At 35.5% G+C, this 21129-nt stretch overlaps 1 protein-coding gene across 1 annotated transcript; it reads right to left on the bottom strand.

Annotated features, from left to right (window-relative positions):
* Positions 1-12336: 12336 nt before the first annotated feature.
* On the bottom strand, positions 12337-20906 carry CPK13 (calcium-dependent protein kinase 13). The gene is made up of 7 exons (XM_068628950.1): positions 19942-20906; positions 15934-16077; positions 15489-15641; positions 14105-14220; positions 13848-14015; positions 13363-13593; positions 12337-13286 (listed from the first exon to the last, which is right to left on the bottom strand). Exons 1-7 carry the CDS (start codon positions 20573-20575, stop codon positions 13137-13139), a joined length of 1596 nt encoding a protein of 531 aa, XP_068485051.1. The 5' UTR covers positions 20576-20906; the 3' UTR covers positions 12337-13136.
* Between the last annotated feature and the right edge of the window lie 223 nt (positions 20907-21129).

Raw genomic sequence — 21129 nt, 5'->3', positions numbered from 1 at the left:
TTTTAAACCTTAAATTAGGTTTTAAAACATATAAATAAGAAAATATTTTTAAGTTTTGAAAATTTAAAATGTGATTTTGTTTATTAAAGTGCGAATTTTATAGAAATTTTATATTGAAGACAAAATGTAAAAATATCTCATGGAAAGAAACAGGACACAACAAAATCTAACACTACAAGAAAAATTCATTTTAGTTACCGACAAAAGGTGAGAGTATAAAAAAGAAGCCATAAATAAGGGTGAAGTCAACTCAAGTTGAACACAAAAATAAATGTCAAATATTGTGTCCACAATGAAGACTTTTATCTCACACTAAAAATTATTAAAATAATAATAATAAGTTAGCATTTAGAATGGGACACAAGTAGATGCAATGACAAAAATTAAGTGACAAAATAATATTGAGTCTAAAATGGAAACACAAAGTGGACGCAAGTTAAAATTATTAAAATAATAATAAGTTAACGTTTAGGATGTGGACACAAAGTAGATGCAATCAAAAAATAAGTTGCAGACAAAATGATACTGTGTCAAGAATATGGACACAAAGTGGATGCAAGTTTATATTTTATTACATTTAGTATAGGTTTAGGCGACACTAATATTTGTTTCCCAGGTAGTGTTCCCAATGACGACAATTTACTCACATTTTCTTTCTCACATAGTGTTCCTAACAACGACACTAAGTTTAATTATTGTTGGAGATCCTACGTCGACTAGAGATTATGACATTTCATAGTATGTAAGTGGGTGCAAGCCTCACCTTATAAGCTGGTTTTATGAGGTTAAGTTAGGTTTAAAATACACTTCTTAATATCGTATCAGAGTCATTTCAACCATATCTTAGTGATTGTTTGTTAGGTTTATCAAGTCACTTGCTATCGGTCTGTTATCAGACCACCCATAATATATAATCTCATGCACGAGTTGGTAGCCTCGGTGTGAGAGGTGTGTATTGGAGATCTCACATAGAGTAGAGATTAGAACATTTCACAGTATATAAATCGATTTTATGAAGTTGACTTAGGCTTAAAACCCATTTCTTAATAATTATTTAATTTTATATCTATTTTAGTATCCCCCAAACCTACGCTATAGTTAAATAATATATTTTTTTCTTTACGTAGGCTTAGACAACACTACCTTGTAAATTTGTGTTCCATTGGAGGACGTCTCTAATGCATAGCCACCAAAATATTAGTTTCCATTTCTATTGGGACCCTAAGCCCACACTAGCCCCATGTAGTGTCTCTCTTTTACTCTTTGCGTCACTCTTTTGGGAACTCTACCATCATTATTTCTTGTAATGTACATAAAATCAAAATTTATAACATAATATTTGCATTGGAGATGATATAAATACTTTGGGACAAAATTATTAACTAACTAACTAAAAACGAGGATGATAGAATGTTTTCAGAAGGATAAATGGTTTTTTAAGACACATTGTTTAGAATGATTTGTATTGTAAAGTGTTCTTGAACGAAGTTGGAACCAAGAGAACTATTGAACCACTCCTCATTTTGTACTTATTTGGGATTTGTGCTTATTTATATAATTATCGTGGATCATTTGCATTAATGAGCCTAATAAAAATAGATTAACTAATGTTGAGTCATTTATTAATTTTGTTATTAGTCAAGTCGATCGACCTGAACCAGATACCGAGATTTTGCTCGATCGTGTGGATACATTAAGTACTAATCATTTGACACCTTAAAATAACTTACACTTCTATTGACCCAACTCTTAATATTTAAAGTGGAAAAATAATGATATTTTCACAATTTTTATTTTTATATAATTATTTCAATTTTATTATAAAAATAGAATATTCAAATTATATTATTATAAAAGAGTTGTTATATTTTTTTTTTCAAATTAAAATAATAGTTACTAGTATATTATCTAAAACTAATACAATAGTTTCCAAATATCAATAAAAAAATTAACTTTAGACCAAATGTTAAATCATAGATCCTAAAAGTGAGAATAATATTAATCATCATTAATTGTGATTCATAATACCCAATCATAAGTTTCTAAAATTGTATCGTTGGAATTGAAAGAAAAAAATAGGTCCTTATAATACATGACTTCCAATCTTTCTTTAACAATAAAAAGTTTTTTTTCTATAACTTCTCTTTTTTCTAAAATTTTAAATTAAAAATATTGAGTTAAATATACATATATTTAATGAATATGTTGGTTCAAATAGAAATGTGGGTCGAATCCCTAAAAAATATCTCGTGTTCAAAGTCATTTTAATGAAATAAATTTTAAAAATAAAATTCCACGAATATTGTATTTGAATGAGCTTATAAAAATAGCGTAAAATACCTTCTTGCAAGAAATGTAGGAGTTATGTTTCTTTAACTTTATAACATTGGGTTATAAGTTAAACAAAAATAAAATTATAGCTTATTTGGATCAATGTATAAAATGACTAGAACATATATGTTAAAATAACATGAAATTGATTTATAATTTTAAATTTTTCATCTTAAAACTACAATAAATATTTACTGAGAACGAGACACAAATAGTATCAGACTAGAAGAATATGATATCTTTTTAATTATTTGGAATGAATAGCATTGGTGGACACTAAAAAATAATTTTTTATTTTATTGTTGAATTATGATGCATAATTATTTATGATTTTATTTTTATTATATCTTTTTAATTATTATATAAGTTTAAGTATAGGATAGATTGTACAACGCTAAATGGGATAAAATGATTTTTTATTATTGTGACACTTATACATATGTTCTTTATTTGTTTAATTTCAATCTTTGAAGTATATGCTATATTCCAATTTAATTAATTATCCATGCATCTGTTATAATTTTATGCAAATTGTCCTTTTATTCCAATTGCCCGTGGTTCCAAATAATGAAATATATTAGTTGTGATAATTTGGAGAAACATTTTATATTTTTTAAATCTTCACCTTCCATTCCAATTAAATTAATCAGTCCATATACGTTGTTTTTGTCCATTTCTTCACACAATGTAATGAAGATGAAATCGAATTTATTTTTCCTCTACTGAATTGGTAAGTCCTTGGTATATATTCAATTGGGATAAAAACAATTACTTTTCTTTCATTCTTCTGTTCAACAATCGAAAGCCACTTCATTAACAAGTGCTTAGGGCAATTATGTTCTAGTGCTTTTATGTGGAATCTTAAGATTTATAATATGTTGAAATACATCTACATTAAATCGTTTTAATAAAAAAATAAGATACCCAAGTGAGTATCTTAAATAGATGTTATTAAAGACTCTTTTATATAACTTTTTATGTTAAAATTGGGATTAGTGTGGAATGAGGATTAGATGTTAAATACTATTTACATAGAATGTAGGTATATTTGTTTGAGTTGATACCTTTTATACCGAAATTATATAAGTTTGTTACCATTTGTCAAAAAAATGTTAAATTGTACATAAAATATTTTTATTTTACAAATTGGTAAAGAAAATGTAAATTTCTTGGATTAAATGATTTTTTAGTTTTGAAATGTGTTCTTACCGATTTTACTTAAACTTGTGAAATAGAGTTTTGTAAGATATAAAGGTAAGGTTAGAAATTTATATCTTATTTGTTTGTTGACCTTCCTTTTTCATGTTCTTAAAAGCTTAGAACTTTGTTAGATATCTTACAATTAGAAATAGAGACATTTTATAGTATATAAAGTAGATGTAAACCTTACTTTATTAGTTAGTTTTATAAGGTTAAGTTAAACTTAAAGTTCAATTTTTAATATAGTATTAAAGTCATTTATAACATATCTAATAAAAGCTTTTTGGGCTTATTATTAGACTATCGATAAATATATAGTCTCACTCTCACATACGAATTGATAGGTCTCAATATAAGAAAAGTGTGTTGGAGATCTCACAACAACAAATGATGTGTAAGAGACTTATGATGTCATGCAATTTACCAAAGTTATTTTCATATGTTTATAGCAGTATTTTTATCAAAGAAACTATAGTCACAAATATTTGGATACTAAGAATTAATTATACATAAAGTATATTAAAAAGTATAGGTTAAAGCTTTAGAAAACCTTTGAAAAGAGGAAAAACACAATAAGTGACTTTTGGGATGGGGGAATTGTGACTTTTGGGATGGGGGAATTGCATTAATCAACTGCACAAATTGTTTGGTTCCTTTTGCTAGTCAAAGTCAGATTATAGCACTGATTAATACAATAGAATAAAAGTGTGTTTACTTTATAAGTTTCACATAATTTGTCTGGTAGTTTGGATCCCATTAAGATAAAGAGAATAAATTTGCACTATATAAAAATACTTTTGTGATATATCATAATTTGTACTGGTCGGTACCAGACGAGTCAGTCTTGGTCTCAATGACCAACTGCCCAAGTAAAAAAACATAGGAAATACAATAAGTAGCAATGGTTACAAGTAGCGTTGAATGAGTCAATGTACATGCCGAAATATGCGAGAATAACTGATTAACTGAAAGATACACACACATTCCTAGTATCAATGAACTACTATGCATATCAGTTAATAACTGATGTCGACCCATCAAGGTCAAGGCCCATAAGCCAATACTATAAATAGAGTCCTCTATGAAGTAGTAAGGTACATTTTTCTCATTTTTAACTTAAACACACTCAAACCATAACACTTACTTGTTCACCAGAGTACCTTGTCCATGTAACCCCCCGACCAACCGAGCATCAACATTTGAAGAAGGAGACTTGAAGTAATTAAGAGATCACCGACACGTCAACAATTGAACGTTCAGTCAAAGGTACTATATGGACCCCTCAGCCTATACAGGTACAATTGGTGCCCACCGTGGGGCTGAGGTAGTATTCAATTTTTAGTAACAAGCCACAACCGACAATGATGGTGTCAACAAGGAATAATGCTAACAACAACCACATGATGAATGAGCAGATAACTATGATCTAGGTTCTCCAGGCACAAATAGAGGAGTTACGACAAAAAGGCATCGCAGACCAGTTATGGAATGAAGAGGATCAACGTCAACATGAGGAGGAGATGTCCCTTTTGAAGAAGCAAAATAAAAACCTAGAGCAGCGTCTTGATGGGCGTGAACGGGAAGAACAATCCCGAGCACCACCACCAACGCATCAAACCCATCAAACTCATCAAATTAATCCCACTCATCAAACTCACCAAAGTTCAAGAAATACTCCTCCCCCGAACGACGAGGGGAACCTGAGAGGACATTCATTCACAGACAAGATAATTGATACACCACTCCCTCCCAAGTGGAAAGGATTAATTATCAAACTCTATGATGGTTCCACCGATCCAAACGAGGACCTAAATGTCTTCAAGACACAAATGACTCTTTACACAACCAACAAGGAAATATGGTGTAAGGTCTTCCCCGCCTCCCTCCAAGAGGGACCGCTCAGTTGGTTCACTGGACTCCCTCCTAACTTTGTGGGAAACTTTAAAGTTCTGACAACAAAGTTCATCATACAATATGCAACAAGCTGACCATGTCACAGCTCATCCATGTCTCTCCTTAACGTGAAACAAGAAAAAGGAGAATCCTTGTGAGCATTTATACACAGATTCAACAAAGTTTGCATGGGTATCAGAAACTTGATGCTGGAGATAGCCATGCATCATCTTGTCTGGGAAATCCGATCGGGCCGATTCACCGAAAGCTTAATCAAGAGATCGACTAAAAACATCATGAATTGAGGAACCATGCAACCAAATTTATACAGATAGAAGAACACATCGACTATCATAGGAGTCGTCAATCTGAAGGTGTCGATAAGGGAAAGAAAAGGACAAGGGCAAGGGCAACCGACCTGTATTGGGTTGGTCTGACCATTTTAGAGAAAACCGGGGTCCTCGATTTCTTAGTTACACACCATTGACTATTCCAAGGGGAAGAGCTTTGGACGAGGCATTGCAAGCCGAGTTAATCCCGACCTTAAAGCAATCACAGACTTCAAGGAACGCGGATACATCTAAACACTGCCAATATCATCGCAATTATGGCCACACGACCGAAGGCTTCCAAACATTGAAAGATAAAATAGAAGAACTTATCCAAGTTGGCCATTTCCACAAATTCATTAAGACTGACACCAGCTCATACCAATCTCCACAAAGGGATCAGTACCCACCTAGAGGACAAAGAGAATACTACGATCGACCACGGTGAGGGGATTCACGTCGACGTAATGACAACTAGCATCCGATGAGACAAAGACAAAGCGAAAGTCCAGTAAGAAGGACTCAACCACGAAGTGAAAGTCCTGAGAGGAGTAACCGGACCAGACGTAAGGTCCAAGAGGTTATTAATACTATTGTCGGGCCAGTGTCACTCGGCATTCCCGGACGAGAAGTCAATACAATAGCTAGAGGTGTTTTGGAGGTGGATGTTCTAACTTAGCTAGAAGAAACATCTTCGGGCTATTCAGTCAGCCCATTCCACCTCCATCCGAAATCGACCGAGGATGCCCCCAATCACTTTTACCAACGACAACTTCACTGCAATAAACCCATCGTAAGACGATCCCATGGTGATTATCGTGGAAATAGATAAGTTTGCAATTACTAAGGTCTTGGTGGATTAGGGCAGGTCGGTGGACATCCTTTATTGGAAGACTTTCAGGAAAATGAGAATTCCCGAAACAAAAATTCAATCTTATGATGAAAAAATTGTTGGATTCTAAGGCAAGCGACTAGATACCAGAGGTTTCATCGACCTATACACTACGTTTGGAGAAGAGGGGTGTTAGTAGAACTACAAAAATCATATATTTATTCATTAACGCAAATACCTCCAATAATATACTGCTTGGATGACCATCCATAAATCGTCTAAAGGCGACAGTGTCCACCCCTCACCTAGCGATGAAGTTTCTGTCAACGACTAACGGCATTGTTACAATCCATGTGGATCAAAAAATCGCTCGTGAATGTTATGTCGCAAGTTTAAAGGTTGAGTCTACCAGACACTTATATCGAGCCTCACCACACGGTCGGTCTCATGAAAGGAGGGGGCAATCATTCGCATATAGGGAATCGACCGAGAGACATTCCCATGACAAAAGAACTGGAGAACACATGGTCGCACTCGTTGACTTAGACCCTCGGCTTGACGAAGCCCGAATGGAGCTAGGCGAGGACCTTTGTCCTATGCCCCTTCGATATGATGAACATAAGACGCATATTAGAACGTCTTTGAAACCGGACGACAACATATTGGTAAGTCAAACTTTCATTGATAATGCATACCTATTTGCTTAGACAACTGTTGATATGTCCATGGTAAGCCCGGATATCATTACACATCGCCTCTCCATTTACAAAGAGGTCAGGTCAGTAGCTCAGAAAAAACAAAAGATGGGCGAAGAAAAGCGCGATGCCACACGAGAAGAAACTGGGCAATTAATGAAGGTCGGCTTCATCAGAAAAGCACATTATACAACATGGTTGGCCAACGTGGTCATGATCAAGAAATCAAATGGTAAGTGAGGATGTGTGTAGATTACATTGATCTTAAGAAAGCATGCCCTAAAGACTCTTATGCCTTGGCGAACATTGATCGGCTCATAGACGGAGCAGCATGTCACACTATCCTGAGTTTTCTAGATGCATACTCACCACACGGTCGATCTCGTGAAAGGAGGGGGCAATCATTCGCATATAGGGAATCAACCGAGAGGCATTCCCATGACAAAAGAACTGGAGAACACATGGTCGCACTCGTTGACTTAGACCTTCGGCTTGACGAAGCCCGAATGGAGCTAGGCGAGGACCTTTGTCCTATGCCCCTTCGATATGATGAACATAAGATGCATATTAGAACGTCTTTGAAACCGGACGACAACATATTGATAAGTCAAACTTTCGTTGATAATGCAGACCTATTTGCTTAGACAACTATTGATATGTCCATGGTAAGCCCGGATATCATTACACATCGCCTTTCCATTTACAAAGAGGTCAGGTCAGTAGCTCAGAAAAAACAAAATATGGGCGAAGAAAAGCGCGATGCCACACGAGAAGAAACTGGCAATTAATGAAGGTCAGCTTCATCAGAAAAGCACATTATACAACATGGTTGGCCAACGTGGTCATGGTCAAGAAATCAAATGGTAAGTGGAGGATGTGTGTAGATTACATTGATCTTAACAAAGCATGCCCTAAAGACTCTTATGCCTTAGCGAACATTGATCGGCTCATAGACGGAGCAGCATGTCACACTATTCTGAGTTTTCTAGATGCATACTCACCACACGGTTGGTCTCGTGAAAGGAGGGGGCAATCATTCGCATATAGGGAATCGACCGAGAGGCATTCCCATGACAAAAGAACTGGAGAACACATGGTCGCACTCGTTAACTTAGACCCTCGGCTTGACGAAGCACGAATGGAGCTAGGCGAGGACCTTTGTCCTATGCCCCTTCGATATGATGAACATAAGACGCATATTAGAACGTCTTTGAAACCGGACGACAACATATTGGTAAGTCAAACTTTCATTGATAATGCATACCTATTTGCTTAGACAACTGTTGATATGTCCATGGTAAGCCCGGATATCATTACACATCGCCTCTCCATTTACAAAGAGGTCAGGTCAGTAGCACAGAAAAAACAAAAGATGGGCGAAGAAAAGCGCGATGCCACGAGAAGAAACTGGGCAATTAATGAAGGTCGGCTTCATCAGAAAAGCACATTATACAACATGGTTGGTCAACGTGGTCATGGTCAAGAAATCAAATGGTAAGTGGAGGATGTGTGTAGATTACATTGATCTTAACAAAGCATGCCCTAAAGACTCTTATCCCTTGGCGAACATTGATCGGCTCATAGACGAAGCAGCATGTCACACTATCCTGAGTTTTCTATATGCATACTAGGATACAATCAAATCCATATGCATCCAAGAGACAAAGAAAAAACAGCTTTTATGACTAACTCCAATAATTTTTATTATGAGGTCATGCCATTCGGCCTCAAAAATGTTGGGGCCACCTACGTACGGCTGATGGACTACATCTTCAAGGACATGCTTGGACGAAATGTTGATGTTTATGTGGACAACATTGTCATCAAATCTTACTCATGTGAACATTTATATTAAAGACTTACAAGATGTATTTCAAGCCCTTCGCAACCATGGCATGAGGCTTAATCCCGACAATTGTACGTTCGGAGTGGAATGAGCAAAGTTCTTAGGCTCCATGCTAACTCATCGTGGCATAGAAGCAAACCCCGAGAAATGTACGACAATCACTACAATGCAAAACCCCGAAAATGTTAAGGAAATTTAGTGGCTGATCGACCGACTTACTGCAATTTCCATATTCGTGCCAAAACTTGCAGAAAAGGCTAAGCCCATCATACAATTGTTACAAAAGGCATCTAAATTTCAATGAACAGGCGAATACAAAGGAATATTCCTTCAGTTGAAAGCTTTCTTGGCATCTCCCCCAGTCATACAAAAGCCGAATGCCAAGAAACCTATAAATATCTACCTTGTTGTCTAGTAAGACGCAATCAAATCAGTATTGGTTCAAGAGGTGGAGAAAGAAGAAAGACCAAGTCTACTTCATCAGCCGAGTACTCCACGATGCCGAAGTCCGTACTAGATGATTGAGAAGGTCGCCTTGGCCTTGGTAATAATCGCACGACGAATTAGTATGTATTTTCATAATCATCGCATTATAGTAAGAACCGACTATCCCATAATGAAGATACTGGCAAAACCAGATTTGGATGGACGAATAATAGGATGGGCGGTGAAATTATCAGAATTCTATATTCAATATCAACCTAGAGGGCCAATTATATCACAAGCTTTAGCTGATTTTACAGCTAAGCTCAGCCCTCGACCGATTGAGCAGGAGGATTCCAAGTGGACTCTACATGTTGAGGATTCTTGGCATTAGGATTACGTTTTTCTCATTTTTAACTAGAACACACTCAAATCATAACATTTACTTGAGCGCGAAGTACCTTTTGCAGGTAACCCCCGACCAACCAAGCATCAACATTTGAAGAAAGAGACTTGAAGTAATTAGGAGATCACCAACACATCAACAATTGTACGTCCAGTCAAAGGTACAATCGGGATCCCTCACCCTTTATAGATACATAATCTTTATAGCATATGCTTGCTACTATAATTAATTAATTAAAACCTTAGAACTTTACTGGTTGGATGCTTAATTCATTTAATATTTAGGTTATTGGAGTACGACCGAAGTCCTGGTAGCTTAGATGTAAAAGCTTGTTAAAATAAAAAATGAGAAGGTTAACTTAGTACAATAATTATAATAAATAATAATTTAGATATATTTAGATTTTTAGACTCATTTACATCTATTAAATAGTTCATAACCAATAGAAAATAGAAAAAAAAATATTTGATTTCTTAAACAAAACTCACACTACAAATTTACCAATAAAATTTTAAACGAACTTTTTCATTATTATCCAGCTCTAATTATAATTTAAAAATGGAATCAAAATGTCTTTACGACATTTAGAAAAAATCTTTTTATTCGATATTAACCAAACAAATTATTTACTTTAAAATTTTATAATTACTTTAATCCAACTTTAAATTTCGAATCTTTTGTTGCGCAATAGAGCTAACCAGAAGCCAGTGGTTTATGTTAATCTAGAAAATAGATTACCTTAATGACTAGTTTTCTTAGCATGCATCATACACTCACGATGCACAATAGTTGACTTTAAAAACTAACTTTACTTTTTTAAATATAATAGTCGAACAAAAAAATAACTTTACTTTAATTTTAATTAGAAATAATATCAAAATATAATATATATAAAAATGGAAAAGATGACAGAACAGGAAAGATGAGAACTGTAGAAGATTAATTGTGAAATTTGCTTGATTTTTAAATAAAATCCATATATTTAAAAATTAAGATTAAGAGTAGTTTATAAACGTGTTTAAGAATAAAAAAAACTATGATGGAAATAGTATTTAAAAAATATAATTTCTTCTTGTATTAATATTTTTCGTAGGACGGTGAGTTTTGGATGTGGTGGCCACTATGTTTTAGTTAACCTGAAGATTAAGATAAGTTTTGAGGTGCCCTATCCCTAATTATTTGGTGGCTACAATTATTTTGACTCAAGACTACAACCATACGCTGAATTCGTTCATGTTTAATTTATTAGATATACATAAGAAGGTTTTTTTAGGTCTAAAGATATTGGTTATTAAACATTGAACTTGGGGAAAAAAAGGTATACATCAGAATTAACTACATTAATCTTAGTCAATTATGCTTAAAGAACACCTACCTTTACCTAATATTTTGCAAAAATATCACTTATTAAAAGCAGATGAGATTTGTTTATCAAAATAAGTTTATAACCGTCTATTTTTAAAATAAACAAGTAAGACAAATACTTGTAAAAAGAAATTAAAAGTCTGTTTATATCATAAAAACACTTTTAAGAAAAAAATAAGCAAAACCAAACTGTCCATAGTTTAGTGCTAATATGGTTATTTAGTCGTGCTTAACGAAGCATGTCAAATTCTTTAATTTGATGGTTATTCTTGTAATGTTTTTGTTTTCCTTGTAATAAAGCACAGGTGTTTATTAGGCCCGTCTCTCTTTTCTTCTTACTAGAATAAAAAAAGAATTGTAATAAAAAAGTAATTATTAAAATTTATATTGAAGCTATAAAAATTATACACATAAAAAATAATTATAATTTTTTTTCATTAAGTTTTATAATATTATAATTCTACAATAAGAGCACTTATAATTTTCTGAGAGTAAAAGAATGAGTATAAAAAAACCGATACAAAGGAATTAGTATATTTTTTTATTAATTTTTATAATATAATAATTCTTAATTTCACATTAACTTAATTTTTCTTAATAAATTGTACTACTAAAAAAAAACATATCAATACCTATTTTGCATTAAAACTGTTGTTTTTTTAATTCTACTAAAAACAAATACATCAATATTGTTCTTTCTATTTTACTGAAAACAAATTACATAAACGATTGTACTAAACCATCTATTTACCCAATTAGTTATTATAGATATAAATTATAAATACATTAACATTAAAATGTGATTAGAGTTCACATACAAAACTGAAATTCAAATATAGTAAAATCAAGAACATAAAGTTATTATCGATTTATGGAGAAGTTAACAGTTTCTAAAATGTCACAAGTCAATTAATTTATAAGCATTTCTTAATTTACTGGCTTAATTCATTATAAATTAAAAAATGGGAAGAAGGGGTTTAAAGGTAGGTGCAAACGGAAAAGCAAAAACTAAAATGTGAATATGAAATATAATACTGTGACATTAAAGTTAAAATCTTTTAGGCCCATTACAGAGGTTATCGTTGCTATGGATGAAACACCTGAAGATCTTTAGATAAGCCTCTCTTAATGAAGGATAGCTTAAAAACCCTAAACTCTGGAAAGACTTCAGTGACACAAGAGTGTTGCAAATGCATTGGTAAAACATGCTTCCCACAATTTTTGCTCTAATTGTTTTAATGGTCTTCCTATTCCCTACGCAGTTGCATTCACAGAGCAGGTCTAACGATACAACTTGTATTTCCTAGCCAACACAGTGTACCCACAAATTCAACAGCAACGGTTCCATGTCTGCACAGTGCCAGAATCAGAATATCTTACAAGCTGATGCTACGAGACAAGCAATATCCCAGAGTAAGCAGCTTGGAGAAAACAAAGGTAGGAGGGATAGAATGACCAAAACAGTCCAGAATTCGAACTACAAGATATTCGCACTTTGATAAACATATTCTGACTGCACTAAACAGTTTTGATTCAACATTGTCACACCAGAAGAGAAGGCAGGAGTGGTTAAAACGAGTGGAATCATACATGTCATGTCACACCAGTGGCTCCAAGGCACCATGTTTTACACAAGTAACAAAGTGCGTGTATAATTGGCGCACCCAATCCTTCGTAACTCGCACAGCACCAGGTGGAAAGGAACCCTTCTAAAAGTGGAACCAAATAATCATCACAAAGAAGCCAAGTCCATATTGTAGGAGGAATATTACACTATTTGGAAAGCCAGATTGAATATAGGCAAACACTCAGACAACTACTCATTTCCTAAGTTTAAAGAACCGTCTTTCATCAACTTTAAGCTCAAGCTATTGAATCTCCCACGTGAATAATGCCTTGATGCCTTTCTCCAATCCGTTCCAGTTTTCATCATAGCAACAAATTCATCGTAGCTGATACGTCCATCCTGCAATTATTCAAGAATTTGAGGGTACAATTCCCTAATCAATACCATATCTAAAGAAATAACTCCCGAATATCACCTTATCCGTGTCTACTTCTAGGAAAATATCATTTGCTACATCTGTACAATCATCTGCTCCATCTTCCATCAAGGCATTCCGTAGCTCATCTGGTTCAATATATCCATTCCCATCTTTGTCAAAATAGGAGAAGGCCTTACGAAGATGCTCGTCATTAGCCATCCTTTTTAAATGAAGGGAAACAGCAACAAATTCTCCGTAGTCTAGCGTTCCCTTACCATTACTATCTACCTGTTATCAACATACAATGATTAAAATACAAAACAAGAACAATTTAAAGCTAAAATATTTTGTCCGGTTCAAAATGTAACTGAACAAACCCAACCAAAATTGTAATGGAAAATATATAACAATTGTACCCCATGGATTTCAATTGACAATATAAACTTTTGTTGGCCAATTTATGATGTGGCAGGTAACAAGTAACAACATTAGTGTTCAGTCACAATAATTTAGAGGAACAAGGGGAAATTAGCCATACTTACAGCTTCAATAAGCAACTGAATTTCAGACTCAGCAAGTTGAGACCCAAAGTTTCGAAATCCAGCTTTCAGTTCTTCTATGGAAACAATGCCGTCATTATCATTATCCATCTTCTTGAACATATCTTTGATGTCTTCAACTTCTTCATTGGATAAGAAATCAGCAATGACCTGTTTTCAAATGTGCAATCTTAGATCTGACAAGTTATACAAGCAATAGCTTAAGTTATCACTTATCACCAGAAATGTCACGAACTAACCCTAAGGGCTTTTCTTTTGAATCTGTTCATCATTGAAAATTGCTTAAGCCTTGACTTGACAACATCTCCAAGTGGAACATTAGGAGCCTTCTTAGCATTTTGGAGCCAGGGATGCTCTGCAAGGCAAGAAAAAAAAGATGAAACTTGTTATCTGTTCTGAAAAGTCATCAACATACTTAGAAGAAGTAACGTTTATGTTGAAATTAAGGGGTTAAGATATTAACTGAGATTGAGTTGATATTATCTAAGATACCAAACACGTCCTGATGATGGTAGAACAAATCAATGAAGGAGATGACCAAAATAAATAACAATTGAGAAATTGCCAGAAAGAGGACATGACACCCAAAGAACTGTCAGAAATGTGTCAGAAAATAGAGGCTAAGTTGAAGAAGGAAGCAGGAGTGATACCAATTGATTAGCACCAAAACAATTGGGGAAACCAGCCTTAAAACTAGTTGTTAAGGGGGGAGAATCACGTAGTTAAATATTCCACCAAGCATCTCAGACTACTTGATGAGGGACCTCAGCATCTCATAATATCCAAGCCCATCATAGGACTTCCTTTAAGTGCCAACATCTTGATGGCTCAGATTCTACAATATTTCACTCACTCAAATTTCTCATTGGTCAAAACCTTTCACTAGTAAGAATTCTCCACAGGTAGCCTTTGCCGAAACATCAACAACCAACTTTAATATCAAAGAATAAGAACCTTGGGAGGACCACAACAAAAAACCTAGCTATTGTAGTAGAGAGTCCAAGGCCTTATAAAACCCACACCAGAATCTCATGCTTCCATGAGGGACTCATACCTTGCAATTGGATCCTGACACAAAGCTAGATGAACTTACTAGAAGGAACATCACCGTAAAAGGGAGTGAAAATGCAAGGGGACTGACAATTAACTTGAAGGAAGAATCATGCAATTAAATTAGTACTCCAAACTTTAGGGACCTGGACAGTGGTGGTGACAGGACAGTTCACAAAGGATGACACCATTATAATACCATGTTGAAATTATGGGAGGTATAGAGCGAGGAAGAGAGACAAACAATAATATATTAATAGAACTTGGAACATTTTCCCATATTTATACTACCTTTCGTCGTATATATAGAACAAATTTTTGGTCCTAATTATAAGAAACAAGGATCACTTCCAAATATATTAACTGCTAATTTCATTCTATAGTCTTGATTTATTGTAGAATCAATTAATGAGATATGCATTGATTTCCCATTAAAGGAGATAGGTTCCACCAAATTTTTTTCTTCACTTGATTTCATAATCATACATGTGCTAAAACTTTTGACATTTAATTGAGATTTTAAAAATGCTCTTAAAAGTAATATGAAATGAACATGGAAGGAGATAAACATACCAAGCACTTGTTTGGCAGTTAATCGAAGCTTAGGGTCTGGTTCTAACATTTGCCTAACAAGACTTTTAGCACCTTCAGAAATACTTGGCCAAGGTTCCCTTTTGAAATCTATAAGTCCTCGAAGAATGGCCTGTGCAACTCCTTGCTCAGATTCTGCATAGGATCAACATCAAGGAAAGAAAATAAGAAGAACTTTTACGAGCTGATGAAATAATAAAAAGATCTAAGCTAAAAAAGCACAAAACTCATGATATGCTTGAACCAAAAGAAAATACAACTAGCAGATTAAAACCTTGCCAGAAAAAATTAGTATGTGTCACAAACCTTAGAAAAAGAACAAAAAGTCTAAGCATGCAAGTATTAGCACGTGAATGCTTATAGACGCTAATGCACATAAAAAAGAAGGCATACATAAGGAGTATTGTAAGAATATAACGACTTATACCAGCCCAAAACGGGGGAACACCACACAGTAAGATGTAGAGAATTACTCCTGCACTCCATATATCTATTTCTGGTCCATAATTCCGCTTGAGAACTTCTGGCGCCATATAATATGGACTTCCAACAATTTCTGAGAACCTCTCGCCTGGAAATTTTTATATTACCACAATAGATTATAGAAAATAAGTCAGATATGGCAAGAATGAAAAATAAAATACACACATTGAAACATGAGTAGATAGCAATAAAATGTGCCATATGACGGTAAACTGTTAACAAGAGATGATGTATGGTCAACCCTAAGATTAATGTCTATACTCTATATAGTGCTGCTCTATACAAACAGGGTGTGTGTTTCCTAAGAAAGTAAGCCAACATTAAAGGGCGTTAAAATTGTTTTTGTTTTCATTTACAGCATGTCCCCATTACAATAACAAATAAAGTAGGTTTTATCTTGTATCGTCTTAGAAATTAGTATTATTTTAACACGTCAAATGAGACAGCAATATAATGGAGAAAAATTGTGCAACATTTTTGCAGACAATTGAACAAATTACAGAACATAATCACATTCGAACCCAAAAGTTAATTTAATTAGACTTCTTTTTGGAAATGTGAAAATATAGGACAAGACCCTCTCCTGAACTTTGTTGGTGGACCTACAAAGATGAGTAAAGGAAGCAGCAGTGCACCACTACACAAATTCATATTTGTTGAAATTCCTTCACCAATTAGACTTCTTTTTGGAAATGTGGAAATATAGGACAAGACCCTCTCCTGAACTTTGTTGGTGGACATACAAAGATGAGTAAAGGAAGCAACAGTGCACCACTACACAAATTCATATTTGTTGAAATTCCTGCACCAATCCACTCACCATTGGCAAAACACCCTAAAAGATACTCTGATACAATGTGGCACCATAGTGCTTTCACAAAACCAAGAAGGTAAGCATTGGGAAAAGGGTCCTCTGTTTGGAAGAAAAGGGAAATGGAGGAAGCGGGATGATGTGGACCTCTTTCAACTGGAAGAGAAATTCCTTGTTGCAGATAAAAAGACAATCGGAAGAGATAGGTTTGTTTATTTATAATATATTATTTTAAAGAATTGAAACCAAACAACCCAATATTTGATTGTTTCAGCATTTCCTTCCAAAATTTTGAAATAGAAATCAAAATGAACATAACTTGGTATTATAGTCATTTTAATGAAAAAATGAAAATAAGAAAACATATCAGACACCCTCTTAGTAACTGAAGTGCAACATGATCCACTACTGTGTCCAATTGTGATCGCAGAGAGAGCATCCTTAATGCCTAAATAAAATCTTTCTTAAAGATTGACAAACAGGTAATGTATAATTTGAGCTAAATATGCCAAATGGATTTCGTATTACATGCCCTTTTCAAGTTTATAAGTTATAACTGTCAAGAATTACAGGCTTATCGTTAGGGAAGGAGAGAAAGCAAGAAACAAAATAATAACTATAATAAAACTGAATATTATTGGTAAGATATAATGCGTTACACTAAAAGAATAACCTAATGTTTTATTTATATGACTAATTAGGTTAGGCACCAAAGTAAAGAGCACTTCCCTCAAGCTACTTCTTACTAAGCATTAAGCTTGATACAAGTTATAACACATAAGCCAAAAACAAAGAGCAGCATCTGGTCTCCATAACAAAAATAGGAAAAGCAGTACACATCCCTAACCCTACAACGCCACCAAATCACAAAACATGGCAGTGTAATTGGCAGGAAAGCTCCTGGCGTCTCCATACTACACATCACAAGAAAATGAGATGGTTTCTGGAGTCTTAGGCCTTTCCCTTCAGCAGTTTCTCAACCTCCCAATTGATCTCCAAAACAGTGTCACAGGTACCACACCATCCAAAAGCATAAAAGAACCAGGGAAGGGGAATCCTTAGGGTGCAAAGTCTTCAAAGTTCAAAATGAATATCATTAACAAGCTAGACTACACAAAATTACTCCAATCCTTCAACCGGTATAGTTCAACGCCAAACAGCTTAAAAAAATCAAAGAAATACCAAATAGACAAAATAATCAAATAAAGAAAGAACAACCAAACATGCCAAAAAGGACCAGAGCAGCAGTTCACCAACCAAATATATCAATTACAGGCCAAATCTAGGCAGAACATGTCACTGACCACACACTGCCAGACATAACTGCATAGAAAGTCCCAAGGTCCTGCCACTCTTGCATTGCCAAAATTGACACCAATGACAACACAAATGCAGTCAGCAATGACAAGTTCTCTCAAACACTGATTGACACAATGCCCTAATATAACCTAAATATCCAAAGAACTTGAAAAAAGGCCAAATCTGAGACAGAAAACAACAAGTAAAAATTGAATCTAAAAGTGATATTAACTGAACTTGCCAGAGCTCCAGCCAATCACCATTTTCATAGCCACCCATGACACCAGGGCAGTCTCCACCCATAGTCAGGCAGCTCCATCTACACACCTCCACCACACCACACACAGACACCACAAAATTAAGTATGTCCGAAAGTACACATGCTCCAGAGTCCACATGCGCTCAGATTTTGGGATATTGCCACTTGTCACATTACAATAATACCCTACAGGATGTGTTCCAGTCAACAGAAAATCAAAACTTCTACACAGGATATGTTAAGATCTCACCCAGAGGTCATCAAGAGAACCATCTATTATTAATGAATCTATAAACACCACAAGCAGAAGTGACTCTACTCTGATTTCAGAACAGATTCAACCAACAGCCACTTCTTCGAGAATAAATTCCAACTTAGAAACAGATGTGCGAATCTACAAGTACAACCAAGTTTGGTGAACTCAACACAACAAGAAAGACCTCCTTTTTCATAAAGAATGATACTGGTCTAATACCGTGTTAAGAGATAGGAACCGAGAGAGAGAGAGAGAGAGAGAACTAACTAATAACCCTGAATTTAATTTATAGGAAGTAATGTGGTCTAATACATAAACTTAGTGCTCCTACTACTACTTACTAGTCCTGATGTACTAGCCCAAGCCTACAACCAGTAACCTTCATATATTTCAAAAATAACCATGAAAACAGAACCAAAATCACTATGTGTTGTTTGAACAGAACCATACAAAAGCCACAGAAAAAGACCACCTTAGTGTTAGAGTACTTATTTCTTATCCAAATGAAGTGTGGCAGCTCCCAGCACAGTTGCAATAAAGCCTACACTTCATCCCACATTTGGCAATAGGGTTTAGAAGAAAGGGAAAATAAAAGGATTCACAAATGGGACTAAAATGAAATAGCCATGGTCTAATCCAACACAAACAAAGCAACTGTCAAACTTAGAGTTAGCTGATCTACCATTACTGCAACAAACTCCACAATTTCAACATTATACAACAAATTGACCACTTGTTATGCGCCCTCTCATCTTTCACTCAAAATCACATTGTTAAATCCAATCACCGTGAGAGAAAACATAAATAACCAGGCACTTAATCAAAGCACCCTCATTAACATAAATGCCGTTCACAGAGTACCAACAAAACAACCATCTTAGTTCTCCTTTCTGCAGGCGCAGAATGTAATGTAGACGGTACAAAACCTAACCGTACCAACTTCAAGTACACTAAACAAAATCCTTGATTGAATAAATTTCTCTATAAATACTTAAAAATTGTAATAGAAAAAGAAATAAATTGATTGATATTCTCCGGTAAGCTATAAGCAACTTATAACACTCAACTACTTTTTATATAAGCTCTCCGGTTTAACATCAAAAGGTTAAGTTTCCCTAACCTTTGATTCAAAAAAAAAAAATCTTCTCGTACGAGTGTTTATAGAGTAAATCATTCAAACTGACACCATCACAGGTATCAGAAACACCAACATAGTCTTCCAAACAATAACCTCATTAATCAAGTACAAACTCAACTATACCTTCCCATTCCAAACCAAACTCGCCCAATGCACTCAAGGAAATCTAAATTCATTCACGGTCCGTACCTGGCTTGAAGAATATGGAAAGCCCGAAGTCAATAGCTTTGAGCGGCGAATTCTCCTTCTTGTTTGCAAACAAGAAATTCTCCGGTTTCAGGTCGCGGTGGATGACCCCGTGCTTGTGGCAGAGCTGCACGACCTCCACAATCGTCCTAGTGACAGCGGCAGCAGCGCGCTCGGTGTAGTGACCGCGAGCGACGATCCGGTCGAAGAGCTCGCCGCCCTCGCAGAGCTCCATGACGAGGTGAACCGCATTGTCGTCCTCACAGGCTTCGCGGAGTGACACGATGCTGGGGCTCTCAGGCAGGTGTCGCATGATGGCTACCTCGCGGCGGACGTCCTCGACGTCGACGGCAGTCCTGAGCTTCCTCTTGGATATGCTTTTGCACGCGAGCAGCTCGCGCGTGTCGCGGTCGATGCAGAGGTAAGTCACGCCGAACTCCCCGCGGCCGAGCTCGCGGTCGACGAGGTAGCGGTCCTCGATGTTCTCCTTGGGCACACCGGCGAGTACCGTGATCGGCGCCTTCTGTTTGACAGCTTCAGCGCCGGAACCACGCTTGCCATGGTGGTCTGCGTTGGAGAAGCTCGATTTGACGTCCTCGCGGGCCACGGCGGCCGGGGATCTGCAGCAGTTTCCCATGGTAGGAGAAGCGGAGATCGCGGCGGAGGGGAGGGTTTGGGAGGAGATGGTCGACGAGGCGTGCTAGCCTTTCACATCATAATGCGGAAACCCTAACCCTAGAATGTGATTTCGAAAAAGAAGGTGTGATTGAAACGAAGGTGAAGAAGAAGATGAAGAAGAAGCAGCAGCAGCAGAAGAGTAGGAGAGTGAGAATGAGTGTGAGTGAGTAGCGAGTGAGTGGAAGGAGGGTGTGTGATGGTGTACGGTAACGGCTGGGGATGCGGTTTTTTAGGAGCCAAGAACCTCGGGTTTTCGCCATTTCATATATAAATTAATTAATTCCTCTTTTTTCGTTTTCAATCAACTTTTACTTACTATTAAAATATGTTGAGGTTAGAGTAATAGTGTAATACTCTACTTATTAAAAAACCATTTTCCTTTTTCTCACTGCCAAACTTACCTAATAATAATAATAAATACACCTGTAAACATAAATAATTAATAAATACAACTGCAAAAGTGATAGTTTTTGTTTTTTTTAAACAAACACTATCTTCCAAAACCAAGCAACT

The sequence above is a fragment of the Phaseolus vulgaris genome, chromosome 8 (assembly GCF_051622355.1).
Source record: "Phaseolus vulgaris cultivar YP4 chromosome 8, ASM5162235v1, whole genome shotgun sequence".
Lineage (NCBI taxonomy): Eukaryota > Viridiplantae > Streptophyta > Magnoliopsida > Fabales > Fabaceae > Phaseolus > Phaseolus vulgaris.
The sequence above is the reverse complement of the archived record's forward strand: the minus strand, read 5'-3'. Positions and strand labels throughout refer to the sequence as shown.

Coding starts and splice junctions, on each gene's coding strand:
- CPK13 (XM_068628950.1), bottom strand. CDS start 20,575: ATGGGAAACTGCTGCAGATCCCCGGCCGCCGTGGCCCGCGAGGACGTC. Junction 16,078..19,941: donor TTCCATATTCTTCAAGCCAG/GTACGGACCGTG, acceptor AAAAATTTCCAG/GCGAGAGGTTCTCAGAAATT. Junction 14,016..14,104: donor TCAAAAGAAAAGCCCTTAGG/GTTAGTTCGTGA, acceptor ATTTGAAAACAG/GTCATTGCTGATTTCTTATC.